General features: G+C 44.3%; 1 protein-coding gene across 6 annotated transcripts in view; it reads right to left on the bottom strand.

Annotated features, from left to right (window-relative positions):
* The window catches only part of LOC133502463 (cytosolic carboxypeptidase 4), a 213,804-nt gene that overhangs the window by 148,717 nt on the left and 45,036 nt on the right, over positions 1 to 20,051 (bottom strand). For all 6 annotated transcript variants that reach the window (XM_061823276.1, XM_061823278.1, XM_061823274.1 and 3 more), the window contains 3 exons: positions 17,169 to 17,315; positions 5,108 to 5,239; positions 627 to 720 (listed from right to left, as the gene is read on the bottom strand). In XM_061823276.1, the coding sequence (XP_061679260.1) occupies positions 627 to 720; positions 5,108 to 5,239; positions 17,169 to 17,315 (373 nt within the window). The remainder of the gene's footprint in view (positions 1 to 626; positions 721 to 5,107; positions 5,240 to 17,168; positions 17,316 to 20,051) is intronic.

The raw sequence follows: 20,051 nt of genomic DNA, 5'->3' as shown, positions 1-20,051 counted from the left end.
GACATAACATGCTAGAAAACCCTCCAATATGGCGGAGTTTAAATAATTCTGCAAAGAAGAGTCAGGCAAAAACCTAGCGGCACTGTGGTGCACCTGTAAAGCATTGGCCTCACAGTTCTGAGGACCAGGGTTCAATCCCGAACCTCCCTGTGTGGGGTTTCCATGTTCTCCCTGAGTTTTCTCCAGGCACTCCAGTTTCCTCCCACATCCCAAAAACATCCATTGATTAGAGACTATAGATGGCCCTTAGGTGTGATTGTGAGTGTGAGTGTGGTTGTTGTCTGACTCCATGTGCCCTGCGATTGGCTGGCAACCAGTTCAGGGTGTGCCCTACCTACAGCCCTTTGACAGCTGGGATAGGCTCCAGCACTCTCGTGACCCTTGTGAGGATAAGCAGCTAAGAAAATTGATGGATGGATGGATTTGAAACCTTTTTTGTAATTAAAAATACTTTTTCACAGCACTGTATTTTATTACTTTCCTCCAGTGACTGCGATTTTTTTCATACATGCATTCTGCACATACAGTACTTAATTGTTTTCAGAAAAACGGGTGGACAAAATTATTTTATTACTTTACTCCAGTTCTTTCTCCAAAATGTTTTCATGCATGCATTCCGTACGTACTTAATTGTTTGCAGATTCTTTGTGGTGTAATTCGGGATAAGGTTGTAGATGATATCCAGGCCTTGGTTCGATGCAATTAATTTTGCAGTGGAAACTGTAACACAATAACAAATATACACATAAAAAAACAACACTTTGTTTCATAATCCTCATATTGTTGTTTTAGGAGTAATTTCATTCTCACTTCCTGTTCCTATCAGCTCTGTTGTTGTAATCGTTAGTTTGTCTTCTTAATATCAAAGTGGACATACCTTGCATGTATCAGTTGTTTCTCTTAATATGTGACATAACCAGATACATATTTTCAACCATTCTGTTTTTAGCATTGAGGCACCTACTAGCAAGGGATTTATTTTACTGTTGATAGTTTTTCATTTTGTAGACTACTTCCGCTGCAATATAGGATAACATTATCACATTATTTACACTATTATATTGGAAATAATTGAATCATATAAGATGGCAAAAGAGAGTATATATTTTGAATGTAGCCTGGTGCCCTATCACAATTTTTTCATGTGGTCAGGCTCCCTGTTCTTTCAGTTACCTATCAGCATAATAGCTTTGTGCTTCTCAAAACTAGGATTCAACATTAATTAATTTTGGAATTCAGACCAAAAATGGAACATATTTAGAGTAACTGCTCAATGTTAAATTCATCTGTTGATAAAGGCTACACCAGCTCTTCTTCATTCTTTAAGGCGCACAGCCATTTTAACTTTTAGTTTTGAAACTAATGTTTTTTGTTTTTTTGGGGGGGGGGGCGTGAGGGTCATTTCCCATTTTATTTTGAAAGACCAACCCCCTCTCGTTTCAGAGCACTTGGCCTTTCTCATGTGTCGGCCCTAATTCCCCATTGTCTCCACCTGTGCCCATTACCCTTGTCTGCTTATTCAGTGTCTCCCTTGTCTGGCACCAGACCGTCTTTGTTTGTTTAGTCAATTCACCTGATTCACATGGACCCAGTCAACACTTGGCAAAGTTCAATCAGTGCTACTCTGACCCAGAATGATTCCAAGTTTTAAAAGGTTCCAATCACCACAGATATCTTTCAGCAACCAAGCCACTTGATGCAAATACCACATGCTAGTGCTAATTCCGCTCCTAACGAGGCACCTGTTGCAACACAAGCTCAGACTGAGGATCCAATTTCTAACACAGTTTCTTCCTTTTTTGAACTGGAGCCCTCATCTTTTGCAATAGTGCAGTGTTGCTTTTGTCATTGTATTGCGTTCTGGTAGAGCTTGCCTATCAAGAACTGCATAGTGGGATAGTTGTTTTCTCCGATCCTTTTCTGATTACTTGAAAACGGCTTTTTACCCCCAAGCACAACTCCAATTGTCTTGTGGTTTGACAACAAGTAGTGAAGGAAACACATTTGTGGGTGGCAGCAGCCGTGAGGGGTAACCTCTCAGTTTACAGTAGAGAAAAACAAACTCATGGCGGTCGGCCACACCCTCTATGCACTGAAGAGTGGTAGTGTCTTTTCCTGTGGTGTTGTGAGGTCCATTTTAGGGGGAATTCAGAAGATTCTATCTATCTATCTATCTATCTATCTATCTATCTATCTATCTATCTATCTATCTATCTATCTATCTATCTATCTATCTATCTATCTATCTATCTATCTATCTATCTATCTATCTATCTATCTATCTACTATCTATCTATCTATCTATCTATATATCTATCTATCTATCTATCTATCTATCTATCTATCTATCTATCTATCAAGGGCACTCCTCCCCTCGTGCACTCGGTCAACAATGTCCTAGTGTCTGAGGGCTGCCTTTGCCTGTTCAGTTGCAGCCACCGGTGTCCACTTCCTCCCAGTGGCCAGGATGGAGGCAGTCTCGGCTACTAGTGGATCGGTGGAATCCAGTAGCATCATTCCCAGTTTTACTTTGGTGGCCTTGTACTCCTCTGCCAGGCTGGAAATGGGCCGGTATAGCATCCCTTTACCGTGGAGCCCAATGCTGCTGAGGCACTTGGGAAGGCCAAGCCACTTCCTCACAAACGAGCTGATCAGTCTCTCCAGCTTTTCTACCTTTGCGAGTGGGATCTCGTAAAGGGTGAGTGCCCAAAGGAGTTGAGAAGTAACCCGTAGTACAAGCAGCACACCTTCAACTTCCTGGGAAGCAGGGTTCTGTCAATTCTTTCCAGGCCACTTGTCCTTAAGAGAGGCATCGTACCACCGGCCTAACCGCTTCACAGGCTTCACGGAAACAGTTGGAATTGGTTCCTCACCATTGTGAAAGTGGTGGTTTGACAGTTTTCCTTTGACGATGGAGATGCTTCTGGATTTACAAGGCTTGATCTTCATGTGAGCCAGCTCGATGTTTTCCTTTTTTAACAACCGTGCAGTGCAGGCCTTAGCTGTAGTAAGTGTGGTGAAGTCATCCATGTAGGCTCTGACTGGCGGCAGCCTCACCCCAGGTCCAACCACCCAGCGAGAGGCTCGGAGGATGACTTCCATGGCCAGGGTGAATAGAAGCGGGGAGATGGTACACCCAGCCACGATTCCCACTTCCAGGTGCTGCTATGCAGTGGTGTACCCTGCTGTTGTAACACAGAGCTGGATCTCCTTGAAGTATGCTGTAACCAAGATTTTAAGATGAAGACTTTGAAATAGTCAAGGGCTGTCCACAGAAGATTATGAGGGACTGAGCCAATGGTTTGCTAACTCCAGAAACTCCACATGAGGAACTCTTCCCTCGTTTTTGTCAACTTGGATCTGATGTCAGATGACGCTAGTGTGTTTTTTTTAAATCCGGAGAAGCTAGGTAGTCCTGTTTTCTGGATTGACGTGTCAATCAGGTTGTTACTTCGCAGATATTCTGCAAGCCTATGAGCAAGCACGCTGAAAAACATTTTCCGTTCGACATTTAGGAGGCTGATCTGTCGGAACTGCCAAATCCCTGAAGAGTCTTTCACCTTTGGGATAAGAAATCCTCCAGGTTTCTCCCTCTACTGTCACACGACCCTCACCAGCCTCCAGAGGAATCACAAGACATGTGGTGTGTTTTTGTAGAACTGGTATGGAACTCCATTGGGACCAGGAGCTGATGCAGCCCTTGCTCTAGGCAGAATATGGATTCCCTCACCCCACCTGGGTGGACTAACATCCAGCTCATGCTCTGGTGGATCGATTGGTGGCATATCCGGTGGGAGCATAACTTCTTCATGACGGCGGTCATCTGTGCAGCAATTTTTCAGGTGTTCTTCTAGGATGGCTTTCGTCACAGAGACTTCCGCTTTTCTCCTTTGTAAAGAGACTCTTTGCAAATCTGAAGGGACCTTTATAGAAGCGTGATCTAGCATTCACTCTTTCCTCCTACGTTTTTTTTTAAGGTTTTCAGCTCTCCTCAGTGCTTCCAGCCTTTCCTGGATTCCTTCATGCAATAGCTTTATGACCTCCTGCTCCTCTTCTGTGGCCTTCCTCCAAAACCTCTTCAGATGCATCCTCTCTTTGATCAGGTGACCTATTTCTTTCTCCCTTCTGGATTTTTGGAGGATAGCTTGGGCAGTCTGTTTACCTTCCACCACTCCAAATTGTTCCACTCTGTATGTATAAATGAGGTCACTCATCCTTTCCAGCTTCTTTGTACTGGTGCCTCTGATCCCTTCCAAAATGCTGCAGAGATTCATGTTGACCTTCCTCCACACAGCCTTGTTGCAGGCCTTTGGCCATTTGATCAATGGCCTACGCCCCTGGATCTTCCTCTCTGCGGTTGGTTATAGTGGTGGCTTGGGTCGAGGTTGCACTCCTGTGCCTTGTTCCTCCTCCTCCTCCAATGGGAAAGGGGCGTTGATGTCCTGCAGACTATGGTGTGTGTCCTGCTGCTGAACGTCTCCCGATTGACTCGGCCTGCTTCTCAAAAAGTACTTGTCAATGCGATTTACCCGCTGCCCCTTCTTCTAGATCTGTAATATAACGACATGTACCTACCATGCTCACCTGACGGGCATGTGGAATGGAGGGTATTGACCTGGTCGTCATGGTTATCTCTTTTGTATTTTGCCGTAGAATGCATTGCAGGAAGAGAGAAAATGGCATGATGGCGTGTAAATTCTTGGGAATATTTTAAAAAATAATAATGAAAATGTTTGGGAGACGGGAAATTTGTATTTTTGGTACTGTAAATTTTGGGGGGATTTGGAGCTAGGCAGCATTGATGAAAAGGACTCACCTATGATGAGTACTCTACGTCAGTAATACCACCAGGATTAAGCAAGTCAGGTTAGTTTGGATAAAATGTGAAACTTTCAAGCAATTTCAAGCTTTTTTGTTATATTCACAATACATTTTTATTGTCCTTGGCATTTTAGAGCATGAAAAAAATACAAAACAATTTTGTACATATGGCCTCAAAAAAAAAAAAAAAGAATTGGTTCAATATAATAGACAATTGGTTATTTCGGGCTACCACCAAATAAAATACTATATGAATTTTCCAATAAACTAAAATAAGCAATTTTACCTGATGTAGCAAAAACTTGGATGACTAGGAGACATGCTTCAGCCCTCCTGGCATGTTGAATGTTGTTTTTGAGAAGGTTTAGAATCAGAAGAATAGCTCCAGCCTCTTCAGCCTTCTTTCCTATACCACAGTCTGAAAAAAAAAAAAAACGCGCATCATGTAATACTTTTAAAAAGTTGACAGTTTTTGTGGTTAAACTCTACAGAAACTTTACTATAATGCAAAAATATTTGGGTCCATCCTTATTTTTGTCATCGCACCTAGTCTGTTTGAGTAATAGGGCTATATTTTTCCAATCTTCATTGCATATGCTCACCAAATGTTTCAGATAAAAAAAAAAAATTGCATTAACATGCTAACTACCGGCGGCACTGTGGAACAGCTGAAAAGCGTTGGCATCACAGTTCTGAAGACCATGGTTCAATCCCAGCTCTGCATCTGTGGAGTTTGCATGTTGTTCCCGTGGGTTACATTAGGGTTAGGGGTTTTCTCCGGGCATGCCAGTTTCCTCCCACATCCCAAAAACATGATGGACACTCTAAATTGTGAATGCGACTGTTGTCTGTCTCCATGTGCTCTGTGTTTGGCTGGCAACCAGTTCAGGGTGTACCCTGCCTCCTGCCCGTTGACAGCTGGGATAGGCTACAGTATTCCCACGACCCTTGTGAGGATAAGAAAGAAAATGGATGGATGGATGCTAACTACCTAATAGTTTTCGACCACGTGACCTCATTTGGGGCATGTGGCCATGTTGATTGGGTTCACTCTACTGACGCGCTGTTCACTCTATTGCTTTAGCATACAGACCGGAGTTGCACAAATGTTCGTATGACTGTTAAAAGTGACGCATGATGGCTAAAAATACTTTGGAACGTTATCGAGGGTCATTAGATGTTTCAAGAAACCATTACAACAAGAGTGCGTGTTGATCGACAATATCAACCCATATGCCTTGGAGAAACACAAATGGAGCAAGAATTTTCAACTGTGGCCGTCAGTAACCTATCCAGACATCATCAACTATCTCCTGTTCTCAACAAGCGCTTGTACCATGGACCAACTAAAGAATTACAAAGGTCTGGAGGCCTACAACTAATTCATCAATGGCTGGGTTCGTGATGCGGTGGTATCCATCGTAAGCAACCTGTGTCTCCACACTGCTAAGGTTAGTGTACCGCACAATGCAATTTAAATACAGTACGTAGGCTGAGGGTACTTAATTTCCCAGTGAATCCTGTCGAAAGTATTCATTTGCGTTATTACAGTCAGCGTTGTGTGAAATTATGTTTATTATACCAACGAAAGAGGTGTAGATAATTGTTTTCGTTTTTGCAAACGTGCACAAAATGATCACTTTGGACAGATGAGAAAAGGGAATATGTGAAACAACGAAATAAAGATTAAGATGGATTCATTTTAGAGTACTTGGGGGGGGGGGATTCAGTCCAGTTTTAGTTGCTTTCGTGGGCTGACCGAAAATCCACATTTTGAGAGACATGCATTGCATTCACACACGAGTATTATATAAGCCCTTGGCCCTAAAGAATACTTCGCCTTCGCAGAACTTAGTTATTCCTAAGTAGGTGTGAATTTCTAAAAGCTATCCGCTAACTACTAAGAACAAAATGCTCCGAGAAAACTCTGACATAAGGCAATGATTTGGCTGTTAGATCGGCTCTGTTGAGACAGCCACAGTTGTCGATGTATTTCTCGCACTGGTTCTTGATCACAGTTAGTAGTCGAAAGAAAGACTCTTTATAACGGCCACTTTCGTTAGAGCAACCGATAACATAGCAGTGCACACCCATTCATACTCCTTTCTAAAATAATTTCTGTTTAGTTGCGGTTTGTTTACTCGAATTCACCCATCCAAAATGGGGACCACTTTCTAAACTGGAAGGTGTGTGACGTGAGTAAAAAACTATCTATATCAAAAGTTAAAAAATCCTACGTGTCAAATTTGGTAGAAAACAGAAGATAAAAAAACGATTTGTAAAAACTTCCCTCGCTTTAAAGCACTGGTCTCAGACTCGAGGCCCCAGGATGATAGTTTGCGGCCCCCGTCTTAATATGAAAGTTTAATTTTAGTGCAGCCCGCAAGTTTCATATGAATGATGGTTGTATGCAGAGCTGAACGAACCAGTCACTGTGAGGCATATGACTGTCGAGGGCGGGACATCCACCAAGCTAATTGCGTACACGCAACATTAGACGAGATCTCGAGACACAGTCAAGATCAGTATGTCGAATAGAGCTTGTGCACCTACATCACCGAAATCATGTGACTGGCCATATTGCCGGTCAAACAAATCATTGTTCAATGCTAAGTCAGTTGAGACAAAACGAATATACGTCTTTAGCATGACGACCAGAGTTTTGTCCGATACCGTTAAACATTTAGAAGGTGATAATAAATGAAGTTACATGGACAAATGAGAGACACTTGGCATAGAGCTAGTATTCATACAAATACCAATATTTAAATAAATGACCCCTGGTTTTACACAAACTCACATTCATTAACTATGATTGAACAAAAAAAGACGACGGGTTGATGGCTCGTGAACGCGAAGCATAGTCGGCTACACGTTAAACCTTTTCCGGAATCCATCGATCTTTTCAGCTAATATTCAATAGAAATACCAATTTTAAATAAATGGCCTCTGGTGTTACACAAACTCTCATTCATTAACTATCATTGAATAAAAAAAAAAAAAAGACGAAGGGTTGACGGCTCATGAACGTGGAAGTGTATTCGGCTACACGTTAACTTTTGCCGGAATCCATTGATCTTTTCATCTAGTATTCAATACAAATACCAATATTTAAATAAACTACCCCTGATTTTACACAAACTCGCATTCATTAACTACAATAACATTAACTAACTTAAAATGAGAATGGAGTCATCTCCACGGAATGTACATGGAAGAGATTGCGGCCACACGTTAATCTCTCTGCTGCGACCGAGGGTTTATTTTCTTTTTGGATTGTTTTCAAATGAGCCAATTTGGCATTATAAATACTTCTTGTAATTTGAGATTGAGAAGAATAATTCCTACCTAAAATGAAGCGATCGCTACACAGGCGTGTGTGTATTTTGGTTGTGCACCATCCATCATGTTTGATTGCTAAAATCCATCGATATTTTCTGGTCTTTTCAGATGTTCTTCCATACAATCATCTCTTTGAATATCTGTCTTGTCTGCTGTGACAACCAACAACACAACAGGTGTCGGACAATTTGAAAAATCTGTTCTGGTTCAATGGCTCCCGCAGTGCAGAGCAGCAAGATTTGACTGGCAATATGGCGCCGTGCAAACTGTGACTCTATACTTCACCACCTTAACTCACTCACATACTGAGTACGTCCAATGCCCGACCCCATTCATTAGCTCGTTCAGTACGTCCAATGCCTCACCACCTTCACTCACTCGCGCGCTCATTCATTCGTCCAATTAACTGTGAAGCCGCCGACTCTGCTCTTCCCTGTAAACACTGAAAGTTGAACACGACACTGATTCCAAGTGGAATAATTAAACAGCCCCTAACATGTCTTTTTCAAAGCCCGCAGTGAAGAGAACAGACAATTTCAGGAAAAGTGGGGGGTCCAATATTTCTTTGTTGAGCACAGGCGGCACCACGATGTGTCTTATTTGAACTGAGAAAGTTGCACAAGAAATACAATTTGAAACGTCATTACACAACTACACATGCTGATGAGTATGAAAAATACCAAGGAGATGAGAGAGCCAACCATGTTGCCAATCTTTAAACAGGTCTACTGAGGCAACAAGACTTTTTTAAGAATGCAACCAAAGAGAATAATTCACCAGTTGCAGCTACCTGCGTGGTCAGTGAGAAGATTGCTAAACCAGGAAAGCCATTCACTGGGAAGGAACACCTCACCTGGGAGGTGTTCAGTAGGCCTCCTAAGCAGGTGCTCCAGCAAACCTCATTTGGCTCTTCTCAATAGGGGGTTGCAGTAGCTGACCTTCGAGTCTGGACCAGATCCTTTATGACTGGGTTATTTCTAAGGAAGAGCCTTTAGCCTCTGGAAGCTTGTAATCTGTGATCTTGTTCTTTCAGTCACAACCCATAGCACATGATCAGAGGTGAGGAGGATGACGTAGATCCAAGGGCTACGCTGAAGGGAACATCATGATGAAACTAGAAGAACTACATCACTTGCAAAAAGTTGAGACGTAATATTGAGGTCACCAAACTGGACCCCACCATCATTTAGGCTGCACCTAAAAATTCTGTCTCAGAAGTTTGAGAACAGAATCGGTGACAAAGGGCCATGGTACAATCCAACCCTCCCTTACTATAAACAAATCTGATTTATTGCCAGCAATGTGGACCGAACACTGACACTATTCTACATCGAGGAGAAACTCACACTGGCACACTTCAATCTGAGATTCGGCTTTCTGGTGGACCCTCCTCTCAGAACTCCCAAATAGACCTTATCATGGAGGCTGAGAAGAGTGATCCCCTCTAGTTAAAATAGGAATATAACCCTTTATTTTAAAAAGGGCACACAATCCTGTTATGGCACTCAAGAGGGATATCCCCAATGTCCATGTGATTGATGTAGGCATGTCAATCAAAACAGCCCCACAGGTGGATGTCATCCACACCTGGACACCTGCCTCCGAGGCACTTTCTAACCACTTTGCCTACCTTAACCCCACATATAAGAGAGCCCACCTCAAACCAAACCAAACTTCTTAGGCAGGCATGTAAACCGCATTCAAACTTTTGCCAAGACATGTACCTTACCGTCATGGTTCGGATCAGCCACCTCAACAATAGCGGCGCGGAACATGGGCCACTCCGACTATTGTTTTATGAAAACTAGCTATAGAAAACGCTTTCCTTACACAGATGAGGGTGACTGGAACCTTTCTCTGGAGCCAGCCCTGAAGGTGGGTGTCCATGACAAGTACATGATGGCTTGGCCTCCAACTATGGGGCACAACCTGAAGACATAACATGGGTTTCCCTTGCAACGGATTCATCACGTGTGTGTGTGGGGGGGGGGGGGGGGCAATGAGGTTGGGTGCCTTTTGAGCTGGCTGCATACAGAGCCGCTTATCCTCACGACGTCGCGGGAGTCCTGTAGCCTATCCAGCAGTCAATGGTCAGGAGGCATGGTACATCCTAAACTGGTTGCCAGCTAATCGCAGGATACATAGAGACACACAGACGCACTCACAATCACACCTCAGGGTAATTTAGAGTGTCCAATTCATGTTGCATGATTTTTGGGATGTGGTACAATAGCCTTTGTTTACAATTACAGAGGTCAAACGTTTCCTATAGTTGTTCACCAAGTTTGCACACACTGCAGGAAGGATTTTGGCCCACTCCTCCACACAGATCTTCTCTTGATCAGACAGGTTTGTGGGTTGTCTCTGAGAAACACGGAGTTTCGGCTCCCTTAAAAGATTTTCTATTGGGTTTCGGTCTGGAGACTGGCTAGGCCACGCCAGAACTGTGATATGCTTATTACAGAGCTACTCCTTGGTTTTCCTGGCTTTGGGTCATTGTCATGTTGAAAGACCCAGCCATGACCCATCGTCAATACTCTGACTGAGGGAAATAGGTTGTTCCCCAACTTTATCCTCTCCTTAATACAGTGCAGTCGTCCTGTCCCATGTGCAGAAAAACACCCCCAAACCATGATCCTACCACTCCCATGCTTTACAGTAGGGATGGTGTTCTTGGCATGGAACTCATCATTTGTCTTCCTCCAAACACGGTTAGTGTAATTATGACCATTTTAAGTTCCATTTTGGTCTCATCACACCACAAAACCTTCTCCCATGACTCCTCTGTATCATCCAAATGGTCATTGGCAAACTTAAGACGGGCCTTGACATGTGCTGGTTTAAGCAGGGGAACCTTCCGTGCCAAGCATGATTTCAAACCCTCAAGTTTTAGTGGATTACCAACAGTCACCTTGGAAATGGCGCCTCTGATTCAGGATAATACATGGAGTGGAGGTGGACTTTTAAAGGCGGACTAACACTTCTTTGAGGGTCAGAATTCTAGTTGATAGATAGGTGTTCAAATACTTATTTGCAGCTGTATCACACAAATCGTTAAAAAATTATACATTGTGGTTTCTGGATTTTTCTTTTTAGATTATCCCTCTCAAAGTGCACATGCACCTACGATGAAAATTTCAGACCCCTCCATGTATTCTAAGTAGGAGAACTTGCAATATGGCAGGGTGTTCAAATACTTATTTTCTTCACTGTATCGCTGGAATCACGACCCTTGTCCTGCATGCTTCTTTTCCTGTCCCTTCTTCTTCTTCTTCTTTTCCTTTCGGCTTGTCCCGTTAGGGGTCGCCACAGCGTGTCATCTTTTGCCATCTTAGCCTATCTCCTGCATCTTCCTCTCTAACCCCAACTGCCCTCATGTCTTCCCTCACCACATCCATAAACCTTCTCTTTGGTCTTCCTCTCGCTCTTTTGCCTGGGAGCTCCATCCTCAGCATCCTTCTACCAATATACTCACTCTCTCGCCTCTGAACATGTCCAAACCATCGAAGTCTGCTCTCTCGAATCTTGTCTCCAAAACATCCAGCTTTGGCTGTCCCTCGAATGAGCTCATTTCTAATCCTATCCAACCTGGTCACTCCGAGCGAGAACCTCAACATCTTCATTTCTGCCACCTCCAGTTCAGCTTCCTGTTGTTTCTTCAGTGCCACCGTCTCTAATCCGTACATCATGGCCGGCCTCACCACTGTTTTGTAAACTTTGCCCTTCATCCTAGCAGAGACTCTTCTGTCACATAACACACCAGAAACCTTTCGCCAGCTGTTCCAACCTGCTTGGACCCGTTTCTTCACTTCCTGACCACACTCTCCATTGCTCTGTATTGTTGACCCCAAGTATTTGAAGTCGTCCACCCTCGCTATCTCTTCTCCCTGTAGCCTCACTCTTCCCCCTCTACTTTTCTCATTCACGCACATATATTCTGTTTTACTTCTGCTAATCTTCATTCCTCTCCTTTCCAGTGCATGTCTCCATCTTTCCAATTGTTCCTCTGCATGCTCCCTGCTTTCACTGCATATGACAATATCATCTGCGAACATCATGGTCCAAGGGGATTCCAGTCTAACCTCATCTGTCAGCCTATCCATTACCACTGCAAACAGGAAGGGGCTCAGAGCTGATCCCTGATGCAGTCCCACCTCCACCTTAAATTCCTCTGTCACACCTAAGGCACACCTCACCATTGTTCTGCTGCCATCATACATGTCCTGTACTATTTTAACATACTTCTCTGCCACACCAGACTTACGCATGCAGTACCACAGTTCCTCTCTTGGTACTCTGTCATAGGCTTTCTCTAGATCCACAAAGACACAATGTAGCTCCTTCTGACCTTCTCTGTACTTTTCCACGACCATCCTCAAGGCAAATAATGCATCTGTGGTAGTCTTTCTAGGCATGAAACCATACTGTTGCTCGCAGATACTTACTTCTGTCCTGAGTCTAGCCTCCACTACTCTTTCCCATAACTTCATTGTGTGGCTCATCAACTTTCTTCCTCTATAGTTCCCACAGCTCTGAACATCCCTTTGTTCTTAAAAATGGGAACTAGAACACTTTTCCTCCATTCTTCAGGCATCTTTTCGCCCGCTAGTATTCTGTTGAATAAGTTGGTCAAAAACTCCACAGCCATCTCTCCAATTGCTTCCATACCTCTACCGGTATGTCATCAGGACCAACTGCCTTCCCATTTTTCATCCTTTGTAATGCCTTTCTGACTTCCCCCTTAGTAATCATTTCCACTTCCTGGTCCTTCACTCTTGCCTCTACAACTCTTCCTTCTCTGTCATTTTCTTCATTCATCAACTTCTCAAAGTATTCTTTCCATCTATTTAGTACACTACCGGCACCAGTCAACACATTTCCATCTCTATCCTTAATCACCCTTACCTGCTGCACATCCTTCCCATCTCTATCCCTCTGTCTGGCCAACCGTTAGAGATCCTTTTCTCCTTCTTTCGTGTCCAACCTGGTGTACATGTCTTCATATGCCTCTTGTTTAGCCTTTGCCACCTCTACCTTTGCCCTACGTCGCATCTCGATGTACTCCTTTCGCCTCTCCTCAGTCCTCTCAGTATCCCACTTCTTCTTCGCTAATCTCTTTCCTTGTATGACTCCCTGTATTTTGGGGTTCCACCACCAAGTCTCCTTCTCCCCTTTCCTACCAGATGACACACCAAGTACTCTCCTGCCTGTCTCTCTGATCACCTTGGCTGTCGTCGTCCAGTCTTCCGGGAGCTTCGGTTGTCCATCGAGAGCCTGTCTCACCTCTTTCCGGAAGGCCGCACAACATTCTTCCTTTCTCAGCTTCCACCACATGGTTCTCTGCTCTACCTTTGTCTTCTTAATCTTCCTACCCACCACCAGAATCATCCTACATACTACCATCCTATGCTGTCGAGCTACACTCTCCCCTACCACTACTTTACAGTCAGTAACCTCCTTCAGATTACATCGTCTGCACAAAATATAATCTACCTGCGTGGTTCTACCTCCGCTCTTGTAGGTCACTATATGCTCCTCCCTCTTCTGGAAATAAGTGTTCACTACAGCCATCTCCATCCTTTTTGCAAAGTCCACCACCATCTGCCCTTCAAAGTTCCTTTCCTGGATGCCGTACTTACCCATCACTTCTTCATCGCCCCTGTTTCCTTTACCAATATGTCCATTACAATCTGCACCAATCACAACTCTCTCGCTGTCTGGGATGCTCAGAACTACTTCATCTAGTTCCTTCCAGAATTTCTCTTTCAACTCTAGGTCACATCCTACCTGTGGTGCATAGCCGCTAACCACATTGTACATAACACCCTCAATTTCAAATTTTAGTCTCATCACTCGATCTGATACTCTTTTCACCTCCAAGACATTCTTAGCCAGCTCTTCCTTTAAAATAACCCCTACTCCATTTCTCTTCCCATCTACTCCGTGGTAGAATAATTTAAACCCTGCTCCCAAACTTCTAGCCTTACTACCTTTCCACCTGCTGTCTTGGATGCACAGAATATCAACCTTTCTCCTAATCATCATGTCAACCAACTCCTGAGCTTTTCCTGTCATAGTCCCAACATTCAAAGTCCCTACACTCAGTTGTAGGCTCTGTGCATTCCTCTTTTTCTTCTGACGCTGGATCCGGTTTCCTCCTCTTCTTTGTCTTCGACCCACAGTAGCTGAATTTCCACCGACGCCCTGCAGGTTAGCAGTGCCGGGGGCGGGCGTTGTTAACCCGGGCCACGACCGATCCGGTATGGGATTCTTTAGATGAACGCTCATATTTGTTTGGCACAATTTTTACGCCGGATGCCCTTCCTGACGCAACCCTCTGCATTTATCCGGGCTTGGGACCGGCCTACAGATTGCACTGGTTTGTGCCCCCCATAGGGCTGCATTTGCTTCTTTTCCTGTCCCTATCCTGCCCTATTGCGTCCTGTCTGTTCCTCACAGGGTGTAATGATAGATTCCCAGGCAGTATCTATATTTGTTGCTTAGTTGTCAATACGTAATGATTTTATTTCATGTTATTATTATGTTTTCTGGCGGCATAGTGGAGCAGCTGTAGAGCATGTTCTCCCTGTGCCTTCATGGGTTTTCACTCCGGTTTCTTCCCTTCATTCCAAAAACATACGTTATTTGGATACTCTAAATTGCCCCTAGTTGTGATTGTGATTGCGACTGTTGTCTGTCTCCATGTTCCCTGCGATTAGGTGGCAACCAGCTCAGGATGTACCCCACCTCCTGCCCAATGACATCTGGGATAGGCTCCAGCACTCCCATGACCCTTGTGAGGATAAGTGGCTCAGAAAATTGATGGATGGATTTTTAAATGGCAGAGGAAGCCTTCAAACGCCAAAGTGACACAAATAAAACCGTTCTGTCAGAAAAGGGATACACATCCTCCATTCTGTTTGAGCTGACAGCCAAACCGCACAAAAAAATTAACTGAAAGAGAATAATATTTTTTAATAAACACAAGATTTGGGAGTTATTAGACATTTATTGGTCACATAATGGGGTAATTTAAGTAATTTCAGTAGGAATAGTAGATCGAGGAAATATAATTTACGGTAAATACAGTGAAAGAGATACCTGTAAAAGAAACCCATTGCACAAAGTAGAACCCTATTTCATACATTGAGCACGCTTCAATTCAAACAATTGACTTCACCTCTCAAGCAACATAGAGTAGCCATCCAGAAGAAATCAAAACAAGCAGTGAGCGATCAAAAAACTCTGTAATGATCTAAAAGCTTTGAGTCACAATCATGCCAAAACAATACTAAGTAGCACGGTAACAAATATCCATCTCTCTCGCTTCCCATACACACGTCTTTCTATCTTCATGGCTCTCTGGACAATCGGAAGCCTTACACGCATGAACAAATGGTGAGTTACTGCAATAAGCTTTCTGCTTTCCCAGAGCACCATAATTCTCTTATACATACAATAAAATTACTTTTTCAATCGGTCGAAAGTTGCCTCTCTATAGGGAGTAAGGTGTTTTGTGAATGTTGACGAGAGTAGCATGAAACTAGACGGCGATTAAAGAGCCACTGTATGAAATGGATGATTTTTAGTATGTTATTAATGCAAAAACGGCAGCCAATATGGGCCCATGCGTTTTTTTTTCATCACAAAACAGAATTTTGACGTATACAGCCTTTTGTAACTCCAGCCATGAAAAGCCTCTCGAAGGATTTGCTTTTGAGAAGAAGCAGGAAGTGACATAAAGGACAGAAGTGCCCCTAAGTGGACTCGTTTGTTTCCATTAGTTTTACCTCCGGGAAGGTAGCTCATTGTTCCTTCGTGTTAGCCAAAATGCTGGCTTGTTGCATTGATGGACATTGCTTGAACAGTCGGGAGAATGGATTTACCCTTCATAAGTTTGCAAGAGACCCGGTTCGTCATGAAAAATGGATTGCACGGGTGCAGAGGACGAGAGCTTCGTGGGTTCCAAATGACAGGTAGGTGTGTATACAGCTACTAAAAAAAAATAATAATTTGGGGCAGACCATGTAATCGGTCTCTCATAGTGTAACAAAAGATCCACGTACGAAATATGTCGATGTGCGCGTCAGACGGCGTTGGGCTGCTGCGTCACTTCGCTAGCGAAGGCTGCACTTCGGGCTTGCGGATGGCGGCGGCTCTGAAGAACGCAGCCGACAATGCCTCACTCAGCCGTGTGTGATGACAACGCAGTAAAGCGCCCCTGCTCGGCGGTGTTGTTCATCGTGTAATGCGGTGGCTATGAACAACCCCGTAAAGCAGCAAGACTCAGCTCCATGATAAGCCACCTCGGCTGCAATGAACCGCGATGGCTCATCTCCGTTGCGGATGTGGATCGGACGGGGAGGTGGTTTGGCTGTGATCGCATATCATCTGAATATGGCTCGAAACAATAGGGTAATATTGCCCTCGTAACTTCACTTGGTTGTGTGGTGTTCTCCTTTTCGAAAAGAGCTTCCGTGTCAGAAGGGGCGTGTTCGTCTCCCATAGTATGGTGCACAGCATGTTTTCATTGGCAAATGTCCGGGTGACGTCACCAACAGAGGATGCAGCCAATATAGTGACAACTTGGATGTCACTTCTGCAACTTTGCACATGGCTGACACACTCTCCGCTCACATTTATTTTTTTGTTTTGACATTGAAGTGAATAATTTTATATGTATTTTTCATTACAATATCTATTTTAGAATGTCTGACACTTGACCTTTAAGTACTGAGTGTAACTTTTGTTCAAATTACCGCCCAAAATAGCGTTTGGAAAACTTTATACGAAAATCTCAGTAATTTCCAAGATTAAAATCATTTTGTGTAGTAACAAGTGCTGCTAAATTTTTGGGAGTATTTTGAAAGATGAATATTGGCAACTATCACCCGTTTTAGGTGAGCATAAAATATTCACAGAAATTTGCCTTTAACAGTCAGGCTTGATCTGTATCCTCTGCAAAAAGTGGGGGCTCCACTGAATTTCGTTATGAGTATTGTTACCTTTGTGTCCAACTTTGGCGACCAGATATAGTATGGGCAACAGAATGGTGTAGTTGGGAATGAACCTGCTGCCATTTTTGACGAGTGCATTCAGCAAGGACTCGCTTCCACCTTGACTGATCATATAGTGAATACGACGATCGGTACCTGGAACAAAAAGTCATGGTTAATTGGGCATGACTCTTTCCAGTAATTGACTGAAAACAACACTACTTGCGATACATAATGTTTTTCTGTATTTTTACCTTGCTCACTACCTGTCTGATGCTGCATATTGTGTATTTCATAGCAATTTATTACGTGCACTGGCAAACATTGAAATCACACATTCCAGATCCATCCATCCATCCATTTTCTGAGCCGCTTATTGCCACAAGGGCCACGGGAATGCTGGAGCCTATCCCAGCTGTCATTGGACAGGAGGCAGGGTACATTCTTAACTGGTTGCAAGCCAATCGCAGGGCACATGGAGACAGACAATAGTCACTCAATCACAACTTAGACCAAATAAGAGTCTCCAATTAATGCATGTTTTTGGGATGCGGGAGGAAACCGGAGTGCCCAAAGAAAATGCACGCAGGCATGCGGAGAATATGCAAAATCCACACAAGGGGAGGTTGGGATTTTAACCCCGGTCCTAAGAACTTTGAGGCCATTGCTCTCCAGCTGCGCCAGCATCATGCTAGATCCATTTTTCTTTTCCTTACGAGTGAGCTGGAGCCTACTCAGCTGTCTTTGGCCAAGAGGCAGGGTACATCCTAACCTGGTCATGAGCCAATCACACTTAAACTGGATAATCTGTGTATTGAATATACTTTCCGTATACTTACACAAAATCTTTTGGTTCCTGACAAGGAAAAGGCCTAGAAAAATGTCCAATGCAATTTGTGTATTAGCTCCCCCACTGTAATATATTTCTTCTTCTGTACTCCCCACTATAAGTGTAATTTTGTGGCCCACATTTGCCCCATAGGACAGCCTTCCTCTGGAAGAAGTGGGTGACCATTTTTATGGTTTATTCCATCTGGTATGTTTTGTTAAATTTATTTATTTTACTGCGTAGTTGCTGGCACCCTTTTGTACTGTCTTCATCTGGGATCAGAGCATGAGCAAACTGTGGAAATTTATAAGGCGTTTTTTATTCTGTTTTTTTAATTTGTCACAATAAAAGGAGATCGTCTCCAATATGGTCCAGTGTCACACCTTTCTTCAAATCATCACATCTCAGACCAGTGACCGCGTATGTGTCCGACTGATCTTCTCTTTTGCTTCGCCCTGCACGGGCTCCAGCTATCTATGATGACATAAGAGCAGTGCCCCGTCTTTTACTTGCAGGTGTTTTTTATTTGGGGGCAGGGTTGTTTTGTCGTGTTGTCACTGGGTAAATTTAGTAGTGCTGGAGGGTTGTTGATACTTTATGTACGAATTTCAGCACATTTGTATTATTGGACTGGCCCCGTTACTCGTTATTTTGCTAAGTTTCTCCATTCTTGGGATTTATCGTCTGACATTTGCCAAGCTATTTTGCCTTATGATGGGTCAGGTGAATGATTATTCCTTTGCTCTGTTTTGGTTGCTTCGTGAGCAGTTTTTCTCCCCTGGTACTATGCATCAATTTTCTGAACTGCTTATCCTCACAAGGGTCGTGGGAGTGCTGGAGCCTATCGCATCTATCTTCTTGAGGGAGGCAGAATCCACCCTAAACCGGTTGCCAGGCATTTGTAGGGCACATAGAGACAAACAATGACACTCACAATCACACCTAAGGGAAATTTAAAGTGTACAATTATTGCATGTTTTTTGGATGTGGGAGGAAACCGCAGTTCCTGGAGAAAAGCCACCCAAATTTGTGCCGATCATGCAAATTTCACACAGGTGGGGCCAAGATGTGAACCCTAGTCCGCAGAACTGAGAGGCTAACATATTAACCAGTAATTCCACTCTGCCGTTCCAGGTAATATCTGTCATGATCCTGGATTCCAGCCAGGGCTGGGCGTGGCCGTCTAATCGGAAGGGTCACACCTGCGCCTCATGACCTCCGATTAGACCCAGTACATATAGGACCCGGGGGACGACAGAGACTCTGCTAGATCGTTGCCTCTCATGCCTCGTTCCCGCACTACCGTACTCCTGACGTCTACCTCCTGTGTACCGACCAACGCCTGTCTCCCGACCTACCCCATAAGCCTGCCGTTACTGATCTTGCTGCTTGTTTGGACTGACTCCCTGGTAACCGACATTGGAACGAATAAAGGCTTATTCCGCACTGCTTACCTCTCACCTGAGTCGTGCATTTGGGTCCACCCCCGAGTCTCGTCCGTGACAGAACGATCTAGCCAAGAACATGGACCCAGCCGACTCTGAAGCCATTCGTCGTGCGCTGCAAGTGCAGGGCAAACGCCTGGGTGAGCAAGAGGCTGCTCTCCAGGGTGTGACTCACCAGATCCAGGAGCTCTGCACCCAGGTGCAACCGTGGCTAGCCTCCCAAGCTAGCGCGGCCGCTCCTGTGCCTCCCCGTGCCACCATCACTCTCGACCAGAGCGGTTCTCAGGCGACTCCGGTAACGTCAAGCCCTACCTGGCGCAGTGCGATCTCCACTTTGAGCTGCAAGCTTCCGCTTTTCCCACGGACCGCTCCTGGATCACCTTCGTCATTTCCCACATGACAGGGAGGGCGGAGGCATGGGCCACCGCCGAGTGGAGCTGTAACTTTGAGACCTGCCGCTCATGGGCGAGCTTCGTCTGCGCGCTCACCCAGGTGTTCCAGTATGCGGCTCCGGAACGCCAGGCGGCTTCGTCACTCATGACAATTCGCCAGGGGCGTTGCCGCGTGTCCGACTACGCCATTGAGTTCTGGATTTGGGCTGCCGAGAGCCACTGGAAT

This window comes from Syngnathoides biaculeatus, chromosome 6, assembly GCF_019802595.1.
Source record: "Syngnathoides biaculeatus isolate LvHL_M chromosome 6, ASM1980259v1, whole genome shotgun sequence".
Taxonomy (NCBI): Eukaryota; Metazoa; Chordata; class Actinopteri; order Syngnathiformes; family Syngnathidae; genus Syngnathoides; species Syngnathoides biaculeatus.
The sequence above is the reverse complement of the archived record's forward strand: the minus strand, read 5'-3'. Positions and strand labels throughout refer to the sequence as shown.